A 16,442-nucleotide genomic window follows, 5' to 3' on the forward strand; every position below is an offset into this window, starting at 1 on the left:
GCCCAATCGTTTATCTCCGGAAAAGCGATTAATCAATGGAAGATATTGAGTCGAAATCTTGTTAATAAGAATTTTTCAAAGTTGCTCAAACTTAGCTTAAAATAGGGCTCCATTTTATCTGTGGTTTGGATGGATAGAGAGTACTGTACAGAAATGTTACTTATTTCATGGGCTAGGCGTAGGTCTGTTAAGTGGCTTAGACACGCGTCTCGTAGTTTCTTTCTCGGGATCATGTTTAGTTTATGAGGGTGAAGGTAAAAATGATTGAGATCCATGTCTGAAATTTTTTTTTTAAACATAGGAAAGCCAAGTCATTTGTGCCCCATTGTCCAAGTTAATGCAGTCAGTGATAAGGACCTGCGTGAATTTTAATTCTGTTGTGGTCCAGATGCGATGCCAGAGAAGAATTGGCTGCATCCGTATCACATCTGTGATGTATGGGAGGCCCAGTTCGCTGTGGATATTAAAAGTTCGGGTGGACAACGGGACGGCCAATAAAAATTTCAAAAAAGTATTCTCTACCTTTTGAATCGGGTCTACTCGTACATTGCCCCATATTCCTGCCCCGTAGATTGCCGTACTAAGGCATCTCGAATGGTAAATTTCAAGTATTTCTTTTGACGCTCTCTTTCCCAGTTTTCTTGCAAACCCAGTCAGTGCCGTAATGGCTTTTTGAAAGTGGAGTTTTCTGTTCTCAATTGAGCTTTTCCATGTACCTTTGCTGTCTATTACAACTCCCAAGTAAGGGTAGGTAGTAGTGTGTTCTACTCTTGTGTTATTTAGATAGATACTTTTTCCTTTTCGGGTTTGTTTACCAGATGTCATTATGAACGTTTCTTTAACATTGATGTTTAGGTTCAAATTATTCATAAAATTATTGTATCCATCTAGGGCGCGTTGTAATTCAAGGGGGGTACGTGCAATTATTACTGCATCATCCGCATAGAGGAGAGCGGGGATCAGGCGCGTTTGGACGTATGGTTGGTCCTGGCTACCCTTCAGCAAGGCTGCTTCAAGACCGTTGGTATACAGGTTAAAAAGGAAGGGAGCCAGGACACAGCCTTGCCTAACACCCCGCTCAACCCCAAATGGTGACGTCAGTTGCCCCCCTGTGCCATATCTCACTCTTGTGGTTGCGTTTGAGTAGATTTCCCTAATATAATTAACCAGGTTGGTATCGGCTCCCATTTCAGTCATTATGCTCCACAGCTTGTTATGGGCCACGCAGTCAATGGCTGCGGAGAGATCTACGTATGCCAAGCAAAGGCTGCCACCCTTTGCCTGGACATACTTCCCTCTCAAGAGAGTAAGGTTTAAGACCTGTTCAATGGTGGCTCTTCCCTCCCTGAAGCCAAATTGGAGATCAGATAGTATGTTTTTTGTTTCCGCCCAATCTTGTAATCGTGCCAGGAGGATTCTTCCTGCTATTTTTCCTAAAGAGTCCAGTAGGGATATGGGTCGGTAGCACGTTGGGCTGTTTGTTGCCCTTTTTAAAAATAGGGACTAGAATAGAGCCCGACCAGGAGTCAGGTAGGCCTACCTTTCCCATTGCCACTAGGACTTTAAGTAGTAGGGGGGCCCAGAGATCGATATTCGATTTATAGAGGTCCATAGGGACCCCGTCAGGGCCCAGGGCCTTTCCCGATCTACTTTTATTTAGTGCCAACTTAACCTCGGAGAGGTTGAAATCCAGTTCTAATGGATCTGTCGATTCAGTTGGGGAGATATAAGTGTGACGGTTTGTCCCCTCGGGAATTGAGAATATTTCTGAAAAGTGGTTTATCCACTCTTGTTCTGTTATGGTTGTTTCAATTTGTCCACGATCTCTAGAGCCTGTGAGGAACGAGGAGTTGACAATCTCCCAAAAGGTAGCCGAATCTTTGTTATTACAGCTATCGTGAAGGGCGGTCCAATGTGCCTCTGAGTTCTTTCTTCCTAGATGTTAGTGTTTTGTTATATGTTTTCCTGGCTTGTGAGACCTCTGTAGCTACCCTTGGGGATTTGTGTAAGGCTTTTTAAAGTATTTTATGTGCTAAGGTACAGGCTGAATTAAACCACCGGAACTTAGAGTTCATTTTTATTTTCTTCTGGCCGTTGGGCTTCACTGTCAAGGCATTCTTAACTTCCAATATTATTTTATCATAATTTGTTATGATCTCACAAGGAGATGAGGTATCCGTTAAGCATACGGAGAAAGCTGGATGAGCCGCTTTGAGTATGGTTTCTAAGAAAGCTATAGGATCAATGTAAGACCATTTGAGTGCATAGACATTTAATCGTGACAATGAAATAATGTCTTCTTGATATAGTGTTTGTGCCTTTTTTTGTGGGGCAGTAGTTCCGATAGTAATGGACAGTGGGAAATGATCGCTGAACGCGCAGTCGTGAGTAGTGACCGCTGTAATTGACTCTGAGGAGTTATTTCCTATCAGAATAAAGTCAATGCAGGAAGATAGTCCTCTGCCATTAAAATTTGGGGCAAAGGCAACTGGGGAGTCGAGCAGTTCGTTAGCGAAGGCTAATTGGAGAAGGATCATCGTCTCATTCAAAAGCAGCCCCTTCTGGGAATGAGAAAAATGAGTGATGTTATTGTTGAGATGATCTGTGTAACTGCATTTACCATTGCATCTATTCTCACATATTGTGAGATTAAAGTCTCCTCCCCATATTAGTATTGGTTCTTTCCCTGTATTATGAGTGATTTGTTCTGATAGAAAGTGACGAATTTCTTTTATAACCTCCTTGAATTTTACATCTGTAAGGTTGTTATATATATTGGTTATCAAGATGGGTGACGACCTTGTTAGTATTACTCGTAGTATTTGGTAGTGTGTCTCGTTTTTGAGAGCTTTGACTTCTAAAGTAGGGATTAGGTTTGTTACATAGGTCACTAATCCACCTTTTGCTCTGCCTGAGGTTGAGGCCAGGGCTGGGCTAAAAAAAGTTTTGAAACCATTTAGATGGATGGGTGTGGTTGCCCATGTCTCCTGTATGGAGACAATATCATTTTCTTTTATGAAGTTCAACCACCCTTCGTTGTTGACCTTTGACCGGAGGCCCGATACGTTCCAGAAGATTATATTTAGGTCTAGGCCCTTCGGGATATTTTTAATGTTTAGATTGTTGGGGATTGTTTGAACGTTTAATTTAGCTACGAGAGGGTCCTTGAGTGGGCTGGTGTTACCCGTGTTGTGTTGTCCATCTATGATAGGGGGTATGCCATCTAGTACGCTATTAGATTTTGAGATAAGGGGATCCCCTCTTAAAGCTGTTGGCGCAAGGTGGCGGAAAGCAGGACGTGGCATACTATTGACCTGACTATGTTTAGAGACAGGATAATTTTGAACTGAGGTGTATTTTTGATTTGCGATTATAGAAATAGGGTTGTCTGTCGGTGTTAGTTGTCAGTCCACCTCCTCCAGGGTTGTAAATAGTTCAAACCTGTTTTGTGTGAGGATACATCCATTCCTTCTATGGGCGTTAGTTGGTTGCGTATAATAAAAAGAATCAAGTGGCTCTAATTTGATTACTGTGTTTTCATGTATTTTTCCCCTGTAAATCCTAAGAAGGGAGCGCACGAGACCAGGTGATTTAAAGTTTACTACTATACAATCACCGGCGATTGTTTTCTGGGAATCGCCAATACAGCCCACTCTCCTGACCATCAAAATCTGGTTTATATGATTTGGGTGAAAGTAAGTATGTTTAAAGAACCAGTCTGTGACCTTGTTTCTGAGTGAAACCCATGATTCATTTGAGCCTTTGTTTAAGGATGGGACGCCTGTTAGGACTAGAACGTAAGGAGAGGCAGCCGGCGGTAGGTTTAAGCGTTCTTCATTTGCCTTTGGGCGGGGTTTTTGAATAATTGGTTTATCCTGTTGGGAGTCTTTCTCCAGAGTTAGCCGGTTTGTCCACTACTACATTTGGTCTGGTATCTCCCTTTTTGCTTTGATTACTGACCGTTGTAACTGTGGTGGAAAGAATAGGGGTTTTTTCAGTGAGATTAATGGGATGTCCTTGTGTGGAAGATGAGGGCTGTGCCTCCTGGGGGATAGGTTGTTTGTTAACGGCCTGTGCTGTATGCAGATTTGGTCGTGGCCTGCCCTAAAGTACCATTTTCTCTAGTTGGGCGAATTTATCTTCAAAAACAGCGAAAAGCGTGGAGATCATTTCACCCATTTTCTCCTCTATTGCTTGATTCACTACTATTTGTGTGGACTTTATGCTTTGTTTAGATGTGGTCGCTATCATTGCACCAAGGGTTTCTAATTTAGCGGGGGCGTTTTGGTAGCTTTCCTCTGTGTGTGTGCCTATGGTACAAGTGGTTGGGTGGAGTAAGGTCTTTCGCTCTTTGTAAGAGCGGCTTTTTGTGAGTGCCCCTCTACCACTAATCTGTTTTAATTTAATTTTCCCCCGAGTTAAGGGTCCTTTGATTTTTGGGGGGGGGGGGGGGGGGGGGGGGGGGGGTTCGGCAATAATTCTATGCACTCCGGGGATTTTTGAGGGGTAGGGACTGGAAGGTCAGAGATAGATAGCGGGGTAGGCGAATTTCTGGGTGGGGAGGGCCTGAGGGTATCAGGAATTCTAAGTACTCTGGTAGTTGGATCTACGGACAGCCTCCTTTCAGTAGATAGTATTTCTTGATCAAGGAGAGATTCTGCTCTCAATAAGTAGGCATCGAGAGTGCCCACAGCGCTTTTGCGTTTTTCCATGTTTCAACAAGCTTAAATTACAGCGAATACAAACTCGACAGTCTCGGGCTGATATGTTGACAGCTAGTATATTTCTGGAGAGTACAACTGCAGCTGGTCCGTGAGGGGCGAGTTTACGTATGAACAATGGTCGCTGACGTATGATGTACCTCTGCCTTGCAGTGTCCTGTTGAAAGTGGAAAAGTGTGTGGCACTGCCCTGCCTCTTCCTGCCCCTGACGGCCACAGACGGCCCGCCCTGTGCCCGGGTTTCGCCCGGCGCCGCCCGCGCGCGTCCCGCGACGCGGAGGGACCCTCCGCTTTTAATGCGCCTCCGGGCGCGCTGGTGGGCGGAAGTAGTCAGTGCCGCTAGGTGGCCTGGGAGCTGTAGTCTCCCCCGATTGCGGCCGGCGGTGTTACTCGGCGGCAGGGGAGACCCACAGCGTTGCCGTCCCGTCACCAAGAGTCTCAAGCCAGGTAGGTGCGATTTTCCTGATGGTTATTTTGCCGCCTTACAAGGATGCCCAATTGTACATAATTTCATGCAATCTAAGTTACATTGTAACAACTCAATATATTTAGCCAATCATGATAACTCCTCCAACATCTTCAATAGGTCCAAATACCACTACCTGCTATGTTTCGGATGCAAACATATTTCACGTAGGGTAAGATCCATTCATTGGCTACCCGTAAACTACAAGGTCTCCTTTAAAGCTTTAGCTATTGTTCACAAAGCAAAGTATCCCTAGTTTCTGGCCTCAATGTTTATTTTGTATCTCCGGAGTCAGGCTATGAAATCTACTAATCAAATTCTACTTTTGATTTAAAAAACAAGAATAGTTACTAATGGGAAATCGAAATGTTTCCATTGCGGACACTACGCTCTGAACTTGTTATCTTAAAACATTGTGAGCAGAGTCTAATTTGAGATCTTTTAGAAAGTTCTTGAAGTCCTGGCTTTTTCAATTAATAGCTTTGGCCATCTTTTTTGCTCTTTCGAGAGAATAGGGCGTCTGCAGCAGTTATTTTCTTGTTCGTTTTAATTTCCCCCATACTGCTGCTTTCCTCCACTTATGATGTGTTTGACAACCTAGTTCAAATTAGCTCTGCAATTGTCCTGTATAGAAATGAACAGAACATTGTTTAACATGAATATTTTGCAGGGAATTTGGGGAGTTCCTCACTAAATATTGTTAATAAGAACACATTGCCAATCATACTTATCTGCAAGGACAGACGATCGAGGTTTTACATTCACAATATGAACTCTTTTCTGCTTGGCAAGTTCCAAAGGGGACTTAAAGAATTTGGTGAGGCTACTGATTTACAGAAAGTCTGCGGACCACAACATGGAACGTAGCAAATATAAAAAAAAAATAAAGAGGATGAAGGTCTGCTGGAAGGTCTTAAGATAGGTTGGAGAGGCTGCTCAAAATTTTACAGATAGCTGAATGGGTATGGGTACATGATCAATGATTATTTTGGCAATAAGCTTTCCATGTATTTGTATGAAATACTGTACCAGTCACAATCTGATGTTGCACAAGAGGACAGGATGACAATCTTGACTGGGGTGGATCTGCAGACCTTACGAAAATGGGTGCAATTGTGACCTCCAATTTAGGTAGTGGGATTCCAATCAGTTGTCCTCCATTAGGCCTCATCACTTATGCTGTATCAGACTTACACTGGCCTTACTGCTGAAAGGATGTTTTTATCACCTACCATTAATTCATATAACACTAAGAGAACACATTAACGTACAATTGCAATAACAGTCTAAATGCTAGATTTACACTAAATATTGTATGATTGCAAACATTAGTAAACTAAAACCAAACAAATCCTTTCCTTACTCTAAACTTACTATGTTCGCGAAGAATTCCATGACTATGCGCTCGGTAATGCTGTTCCAAACTTAGCTGCTGTTCATGCAAATCCACAGGAGTAAGATTTATGCCAGTTCCTTCAAGGTACAGCCTGATCCTTTGACGCCACAGCCACCTATGAAAAAAACTGAATTATAAAGCCATATATCTAAAACACACATATGGATCATTTGAGTTTAGTTAAATGGAAAAATAAACCTAACATCATAATTTAGTTCAGTCTACATATGATGGGTTCCAAAGTAACTACACATTAACACAATGGCATGCAACAATAAACCAAACCTTCGAAATACAACAGTTATGCTTTTTTTCAATACCAGGAATAAGATTTGAAGGCCTTAAAAAGGAAAACGTACAAAAGATACTGACACTCCTCCGACATGTTGGGGAAGTCGGATGGAAGGGGAATGGGTGGGGAATGCAACTGCAGACACACACTTGGGCGTTGGAACTCACACACTCACGCGCTTGGCTTCAATACATGGCAGCCTCTGTGCTGGGCTCCGAGAGGGGTGGTGCGGCATGATAAACACACAGGGGGGGGGGGGGGGGGGGGGGTTGGGTCGCGGAGAGCGAGGGTCGGTCATGGGGCGTGCCCGTGGTCACTATTGGACGTAATTATGGGTAATGGCACAGGGGGGTGAGCCTTCGCAACGCGATCAACATAGTAGGGTCAATGTTCTAACGTGGAACATACGAGGGCTGGGTGATCCGCGTAAGCTCAGACAGGTCCTGGGTTACCTTGATCGTCAGCAGATACATATTGCGTTGTTGCAAGAAACTCACACAGACCCCCGCCGATTACCGACATTCGCTTCTCGGTGGGCGGCGTACTCCCTATTCTCCTCCTACTCGACATACTCCAGGGGCACTGCCATATTAGTTAAAAAGCATACTCCATTTGTGCCTTTGGGGGAAAAAACTGATGTGGGAGGGAGGTCTTGTGTGGTTTGGGGGCAGATGGGAGCTACTACCATTACCATTGTATCATCCTATGGACCCAACTCAGACGAGCCTGCACACTTCATCTCCCTGTGGGAGGTGATATTAGACATAGGGTCCACACACGTAATCTGGGGAGGGGATTTTAATGCCACTTTGAATCCTGCGCTGGACCGGTCTAATGCGGGCACCACACATCGCATACACACTCAGGCATACCCGTCTGATCTAATGGCCCATCACGCGCTGCTCGATGCTTGGCGCCATGCTCACCCAGGAGTTAAAGAAGGAACACACTGGTCGGCGCCGCACTCTACTTGGGCTAGATTAGATTATATCTTAATCTCCAGAAGCTTGGGTTCCTCTTTGCTATGTGCCCAGCACCTGTCCCGCACGCATTCGGATCACCCTCCCGTCCTGATCACTCTGGCTAGGACTGGCCTCGTCGGGGCCCCACTCCCCTGGCTCATGCAGCCTAATATCCTTTTAGATGAGCTGTATAAGTCTGAGATGTCCGATGAGATCGCGGACTTTCTGGATCGGAATAGGGGATCGGTGGACTGCGTGGCGACGGAGTGGGAGGCCTTTAAGGCCACCATGCAAGGAGTATGCATTTCAAAAGGTTCGGGGGTCCTGTTCTCGCTTCACACCACGCTGGGTTCCCTGGAACGTGAGCTACATGCATTAGAGACGGCCCCTAATTTCATGAATGACCCCAAGGCACAAGTAGACTACCGCACAAAACTCAGAGTATAGGGCTGCTGCGGACAGGGAAGTCCATTTTCGCGGTAAATACTTTACTGTACGAGGGAGCGGCCCGGTAGATTCTTGGCGGGAGTGGTTCGTCCCCCGCGATGCGCTAGTCACATACTGGAAGTTAAAGCCTCAGATGGCACACCGCTTCGCGATACACATTCCATACTTTCTGCCTTTGTATCTCATCACTCCAACCTATACACGTCCAAGCGAGAGTCGCCGTTAGAGATGTCTGACTACCTGTCGGACCTCACGCTAGGCTGGCTTTCTGATGCCCAGCGAGAATTCCCCGCGGCTCCCATCGGAATAGCCGAAATCAAAGACGCCATAATGCAAACGGCGTCGGGTAAGGCGCCGGGATTGGACGGATTCTCTGTTGAGTACTATAAAACCTTCATAGATCCAGTAGCGGCGGTTCTAAAAGAGGTATTTGAGGAGACGAATGAGACTGGTTCCTTGCCACCCAGTATGTCGGAGACCCTAATTGTCTCTCTTCTTAAGCCCGGGAAGCCCCCGGATTGCTGCGACTCCTATAGGCCCCTCTCTCTTCTCAATTGTGATGTTAAGATCCTTGCCAAAGTCTTGGCAAATCGTGTTAATCTCTTGATCAGGGACTTGATTCTGCCGGACCAGGCGGGGTTTATCCCGGGCAGATCTACGTCCCATAATCTGCGGACGCTTTTTTCGATCCTACAGAACGCTGACCCCTCTCTGGCCCTGGTGGCGGTGTTCCTTGATGCCACCAAGGCATTTGACTCGGTTGAATGGGATTACCTCCACTTGATTCTGAGGAACATGGGTATGCCTCTGGCATTCTCCAGATGGATCCACATTCTGTATCATCGCCCACTGGCAAGGGTCCTCATTAATGGTCGGGTGTCTGATCCTTTTCTGGTCACCAGGGGCACCAGGCAGGGGTGCCCGCTGTCGCCACTCCTCTTCACCTTGGCGATAGAACCATTGGTGTCCAGTCTCCGGCAGAATTATCTGGCGGCGTCCTTACGGTGTCAACGACGGCAAATTTTGCTGTCCTTATACGCGGATGACCTCACGTTATACATCAAACATCCCCGGGACAATTTAAACCCCATACTTAGAGAATTCGTGAGGTTTGCACTATACTCCGGAATCCACATAAATTGGGGCAAGTCCGCGGTCTTCCCTCTGACGGATGGTATTGATAGGGTCCCTCTGGACTTTCCACTAGAACGGCGTGAAACTGATGTGAAGTACCTGGGAGTGTGGGTGTCTAGAGATCGGCAGGAGGTGTTGCGTATGAATTATGGCGGGGCTCTTGAGACTATACGGTCGAGTGTGACTAGGTGGTTGACCATGGCAGGTCGGACTTCACTTATAAAGATGAATATACTTCCTAAATTGCTCTACTTCTTCCTAAATATACCATTCCATCCGGGTGTCTATTTTTTTCGGGCACTACGATCTGAACGTATCCGTTTGGTGTGGGGGTGGGGGGGGGGCTTGGGAAGACCGAGGCTAAAATGGAGTGTGCTCACGCGCCCATACATACAAGGCGGATTTGATATTCCTGACTTTGAACTTTATTATAACTGCACAGGCACATTTTGCGTACTATTGGTATAGGTCTTCCCCTTTCATGCCAGAGACCGCGATCGAACATTGGTTGGCAGACCCAATCCCGTTGGGAGTGGTCCTGGCTGGGGTCCCCCCCCCCCCCCCGGGCTGTTTCAGCAATTAAAACAAAAAATGGGAATTACTAGCTGGGGTGACTTATTTCATGAGGGCAGGTTCCGTGACCTCCCGCTCCTCTACGGGGACAATGTCCCCACCCCCCTGGAAGTCTTCGCGTTTGTACGACTCCGCAATGTTCTACAGAAAATACTGCCGGCATATCCGCATGAACCTACTGTTTTGGACCCTTTCCACTACATGCTTAGCTCCCCCTCCCCGTCGCACATTGTCTCATCTCTCTATCAGCGACTATATAATCATATTGAGAGGGGGGTGGTGGGGTCCCGTGCCGGCTGGGAGGCGGAGATGGGCCTTGCCCTCACGGACGATCAATGGGAGTATTGTTGCTTACAAACTGAAATGATCTCCTCTAGCAGTAGGTTCGAGTCTTCCATTATAAGTTTCTGCATCGCTTATACTGCACCCCGGTAAGTATGCATAGGTTTCATCTACGAGATGATGATCGTTGTGAAAGGTGCCGCTCCCACCGGTCGGACTTCCTACATCTAGCCTGGACGTGCCCGAGCGTGGACGAGTACTGGAGCCAGGTTTACACGGCTTTGTGGGAAATGCTAGGTTTCCCACTACTACCCTCCCCTTTGCAGGCACTGTTGGGCTACACTCCAGACACACCTAGACCAGATCGCCGATTTGTCACTAGTGCACTGCTGCTGGCCAAACGTCGCATAGCGTGCAGGTGGGGAAGGGGGAAGACGTCCCAAATTGAAGGAATGGCTGCGAGATCTGCTCACTTGTCAGGAAAATGTTCTTCTATACTCTGAGCTGCTCCCATCTGCCTCTCGCCCCTCTGACATATGGGGACCCCTGACGCGGTACCTCGCTGCACACAGGGATCAGATATCCCCCCCTACTGTCTCTGAAGGATAGTTCCCCAAGGGCCGGGTCCACTGGGGGAGTGTGTCTTTCGGGCACCCTTCCCGGACAGCTTGACGTATGGGCTGTCCGCCCCCTGCAATGCTTCTCCTGGGACGGATCATATCATTTGGGGGTCCCCTGCCGCGGCCAGCGATGTCCCCCCCCTCTATGCCCTAGTTCCCTTGCGCGAGCGTCGCGCGGCGACTCTGCCGCTGTTGGGGGCCGGGTTGCGATCTCCCCGGGAGCACGGGGGGAGGGACAATAGGGATTGGTCTGATCGACGATGGAATTTGGAGACAAGTGCTGCTTCCTGATTGGGACACCGTGGGGGGATTGCTTGCTCAGATGGCACTCTCATATCACTGGGCAGGCGCTCGGGGACCTGGCGCAGGGAAGGGCTAATGTGGACATGTGGTGGTACCCAATGTACAATGTCAAGATAATGATGGTTTTTTTAGCCTAATTTGCATATGATCAGGTGTGTGACTGTAATGTTCTCTTTGATGCCTAATGAATAAATAAAGAGTTGAAAAAAAAAAAAAAAAGATACTGACACTCTGGTCACCCAAGCATGGAAATTTAGTAGCATATGGTTTGCACAGATTTCAGTTCTTACTGCCAGGACAGATGGAATATCACAAAATGTAATTTTGCAACATTTCTATTATGCAAGGACAGCTTAGGAAGACATTTTTGTGATAATCTTTCTCTGCAATAAAGCCCAAAACCAAGAAATCTGAGAGCTTGCAATGAGACTACCAAATAAAGACATTTGCGGGCACATCACAAATACACGGCACATTAAGCTCAGTTACCACAGATAAGCAGAATCTTGCTTAGGAAACGGCGTGACCCTCTGTGTTGAACTACTCATGTACTAACCAATATAATATGACCTCTAGCCCAAAGAGCCTGCATGCAGGCTGTGTATGCCAGACATGATAGTCAGCAAATTAAGCCCTAGATCCTGCAGTTGCAGACTGGGAATGGTAGTACCTCCGTTTTGGTTTTTGATTTTGGTAGGCAGCGAGTGGTTTATTCCCATTTTCCACAGTGACGCAAAGAGAGCACAAACACACCTGGTCACCCAACAATGTGGCAGTATAGGCAGAAGGCAACATTACACCCACTTGGTATAATGCCTTAGTAGCAAGCACAGTCTCTTTGCAGCCATATTACCTCTCTTTTTAGTTTCTATAAAAAGTTCAGTAGGTTTCATCGATTCAACATATACAATTATTTAGTTGTAAGCGGGAAGACTTTCTCAGCAGATATATTTGAAAAACTTATTCAGCTTGGAAAACATGTGACAGATAAACTAAAGGAATCCAGAAATTAATTCATTGTTTTCCGAGCATCCATAACTACGCTGTGACCAACTAATTAGATAGACCACAAAAAGCTTTATATATATATATATATATATATATATATATATATATATATATATATGTGTATGTATGTATGTATGTATGTATGTATGTACATCTTTGAGGAATATTAAAATGCAATTTGAGAAAAGAGTGGCCGGTTCATCTAAGCTTAGATCGTATTTGTTTGAAGCAAAGCTATAAATTAAATGGTCCAGATCAAGACGACAGACAGATTTCCAGAGGAAGGGGGTGCCCTGAGAAAATAGATGTGCTGCCGCTTTGACTGAACATGCACTGGACTGAAACTGGGGTAAGCAGAGTCATTTATTAGGTCCTATTGAGAGCAAATAAGAAATGGAAGCTTGTCTTTTGGGACAGAAGAGACCCTCGCATGGCGACAGACGTCCACCCCTGCCCCGAACCCACCAACTGCAATGATATCCAGATCCCTGGTGTCAATTGTGAAACTGAAAAAATCAAGACCATTCACTTTGGAATCAGGAGCAACAGTGTCTGTCTAACTACAAAGACCAGAAAACACTTGTGAGAAGGAGGAGAGTGCCTGAGGTCTCATGGGGATCCTGCTGAGTTGATCACTGAAGTCAAGTGTGTAATTGGGTTAGCGTGGAGGAAGTTGCACCAATTGGTCAGTAAGCCTGATAGCTGCAAAACGCAACTTTCTTCAACCGACCCTTAACTGTTATCAAACCCTCCCATCCCTTATCATGGATCTATACATAAATTGGCTTGCCGGACTTTAGCTGACTATTCAAGCAGCTGCTAACGCTGGTGCAAATCCGTCCAAGGGATTAAAAAAGTTAGACAGATTTTAAAGAATGCTTTTTCAACGGAAAGTGCAGGGTGACTACCACTGTGTGATATAACAGACTGCACACATGAGATGATTATCGAGGCTCAGAATATCGAGATACAATACCATCCAGGACAAAATGTGGAAGACCGAAATAGCAAAAGATGAGTGCATATAGAGGAAGCAGAGATTCACTATTCCCAACTCCACATCTGTGTACCTTGTACTGCGCAGGTACTTATATGTGGAGTTGGGTATAGAAAATCTAGACTTACTTGCCATTCGATGTTTTGGATTCGATATTCTGTCCTCGATGTTTATATACTTCCCTATTCCAGGGGAGTAACACAGGCCCCCCGCGGTGTGGGGGAGCCCCTGTGCTCCAGGGGCCCCCCCACTCAGTCTCAGCAGAGCCATCAAGCAAGCCTCCAGTCTGTGCACGCACCATTTAATTCATGATTGAAGATCAATCATTAATTAAATGGTGCGCACAGCTGCGTCCTCCCCATAACTTAAATGGTGCACGCCGCGCATGCCACGGCCTCATTATTTAAATGGTGGCGTTTTGGTACCGCGGCCTCCAATTGGTTGGTAATGGTGGTGCGAACGCGCACGCCCGGGCGGGGCCACAAGGGACTTTCACGTCTTGCTGAGCGCGGGATGATGAATTCAACTGTGGAAGACTAAAAGTGGAAATGAAACAAAAGCGGACCAGGGGGGCCCCTGGACTTGCTGCCGCTTCACAGGTAAGACTGTGGCTGATGTGTCGCTTTCAACACCTACAGCTGGCTGCAATTTCCGTGTCCTGCTATTATTATGTACAACCGTTGCTGCTGTGCTTGCGGTTAGTCTTTCCATCCTCTGTGAGGTCTGTTGTTTTTTTCCCTGTCGATCTAACTTAATGCAAGCTACTACTGCCCTTTCACCCCTTACCACTGATTTGTCCTAATTCAAGGGGCGGAGTCATGGTACAACTATGGACATTTTCATGGTTATCTATTGTCACTGTGAAACATACAGGCCCTTGGAAATGAAAATAGATATATTCTCCTGGAACCCATCGATTAGAAGGGGGTGGGGGTGTGAGGGGTAAAAGGCGTCCAAATCTGGGGGCGGGGGGGATTTAGGAGTGGAGTTCTGCCCCTATGTACTCACTATTTTTAAACCTCTGCCCCAAAAGAAATTGAGACCAAGGAAAAATGCAACAGTAAAGCAGTTCAGGCTACTTAATTGATCACATGCAGATTTCATTTTAAGGTAGTTTATGGTGTTAAGGCACCTGCTGCAGGAATCTACTTGTATCCAGCAAGTATCCAAGTATAATACTAGTAAGATCACTCAGGTGGATTAAAAACTTGCCCTGTGTAACCTGCTGGTGATAAGTCTGAATCGTACAATTCTTGTTGGGTTAATGTGTACCATCCTGCATAGTAATGTGCGTAACGTATAGATCAGAGCTTCCTATGGTCTTCTCCTATCTCAGTGCGCTAATCTATGTGCTGCAGAGAACCTTGCACAAGTTGTCGGTCATAATTTCCAGTATTGGATAAAATAGCCTAGTGGGTCATGGTTGTGTTGCAAAGATACTGAATACCGCCCGATTTATATACTGAGCTGCTGGGGTCACTGGGATGTATAATCAAAGTCTGCTCTAGCATGGATGGGTGATGGAAATGGAATAGAGTGATTTCAGTCATGTTGTGGCAGTGTTTCATGTGTCAATCCTGAGATGCAAGCTTGACACAGTTTTTAGTCACTATCCAACAGCACCTCGCACAGCTGGAGGCCATCCCTTTGAGAGCCTTCAGCGCGTGAAAGAGGCTAGGGATGCAAACATGCAGACACTGCTCAAAATAATCACTCTCCGCACAGCGAGAATAGGTAAAATGTACACCTTCAAAAAGTTGCAAAAGTTTTACTCTGGGGTTAAGTGGGATGAAAAAAATGGGGGCGGGGGGGGGGCTGGACGGGCTCTCCCAAAGGATCATGGCCACTGTAATTAAGGGCATGGCTTAAAAACACAAAGGCTAAAAGTCTGTGCTTAGCATAGTATGCCGCCCGACTTGTATTTTGCTGTTTGTCTTTGCAGATATATGATACAACAAGTAACATCATACCTACAACATGTCAGGACTATTGGCTGTGTCAATGGTTGTTAGTGCATAAGATAAATAAGCAGCAACTATGACTTGTATATAATATTGAAAAAGCTTCTAGTTAAAGCCGTGGTGACACCACCACAATGTTGCTGCTCCTGAATTTCAAAAAGAGAAGCGTAACCCAGAGAGAAAATGACTCTTTAAGGATTTACCTTCAAAGCTCACCTGGCAAGACGTCATGCCGTAACTTCTCCACTAGTGAGCAGTGTGAGCATGCACACATCGATGAGCCCGCTGTCACTGCAGTCCGGAAAAGAATGGACCGCCTGTGCCAGGGAACAAAAAGAGCCGGATAGAGACCCGTTTTAGGGCCCCCTTTAAAAAAACTGCTGGTGCTCAGCACCGGTGAGACCCGGCCCATTATCAAGGGCATCACTGATACCATCAATAACAACAATATTGTGAACACAAGATTAATGGCTCTCGCTCATAACAATACACATGTTAAACAATTTTTTCAAGGCACAGTTTGAGAGTTTTTGTCCACCAACAACTCTTACAGATAACATAACGTGTATTTGTAAAAGCGCACGTTCACGCGGAGGCATCTTGGTGCTGAATAACAGATGTTTATTGTTAACCAACTCAGTGGTACTCATTTTATTGAACTCCGATGGATGAAGGGCTGTGTGGACCCGCCAGGATTTTAACCTGTGACCATGAGGTCAAACACAGGTCCCTGCAGTGGACGCATTAGTCCACTGAGACACCAAATGCTCCTGCCGATAGAGACTGTAGTTGCACACAATATGGTTTCTGTACATTGTTTTTAACTTTGGAGCCACACCCATCAGTCCAACTGCACCATTTAGACAACAGACTTTAAGATTATCTGGCACTGCTTCAAAGACGCTGAACAGCTCGTAGTCACAACCCTAAGCCACACTTGGTCTTCGATCCCTCTTCGCCAGCTTTAAGCCACACCAGGTGTAGAGTTTTCTGGCTCCCATAATATACTCAATGTGTAGATTTTTGTGACATTGTTTGCACCTGATGTACCACTAACTAGTACAGTGCTCTCAGGGCTTATTACTTGAAATATACAGGATGCATTTATCTCTCCAGACCATATACATAGTGGGTGGCGGGGTGGTAATCAGAATTATTAGATAATTTGGACTGGAATCAGGGAGGGCATCATGGTGGGGCCCGGCCGGCAATAAAAGTAAAACCAACAGTGTGTATTATGCTGCTCGGCCTCACCTCCCTGTCTGTTCTTTGGCTTCTTAC

At 45.9% G+C, this 16,442-nt stretch overlaps 1 protein-coding gene across 3 annotated transcripts in view; it reads right to left on the minus strand.

Moving 5' to 3' along the window:
* NADK2 (NAD kinase 2, mitochondrial) overlaps positions 1-16,442 on the minus strand; it is a 690,519-nt gene that overhangs the window by 361,249 nt on the left and 312,828 nt on the right. For all 3 annotated transcript variants that reach the window (XM_085631046.1, XM_085631045.1, XM_085631044.1), the window contains exon 6: positions 6,561-6,697. In XM_085631046.1, the coding sequence (XP_085487172.1) occupies positions 6,561-6,697 (137 nt within the window). The remainder of the gene's footprint in view (positions 1-6,560; positions 6,698-16,442) is intronic.

This window comes from Triturus cristatus, chromosome 2_1, assembly GCF_964204655.1.
Source record: "Triturus cristatus chromosome 2_1, aTriCri1.1, whole genome shotgun sequence".
NCBI classification, from domain to species: domain Eukaryota; kingdom Metazoa; phylum Chordata; class Amphibia; order Caudata; family Salamandridae; genus Triturus; species Triturus cristatus.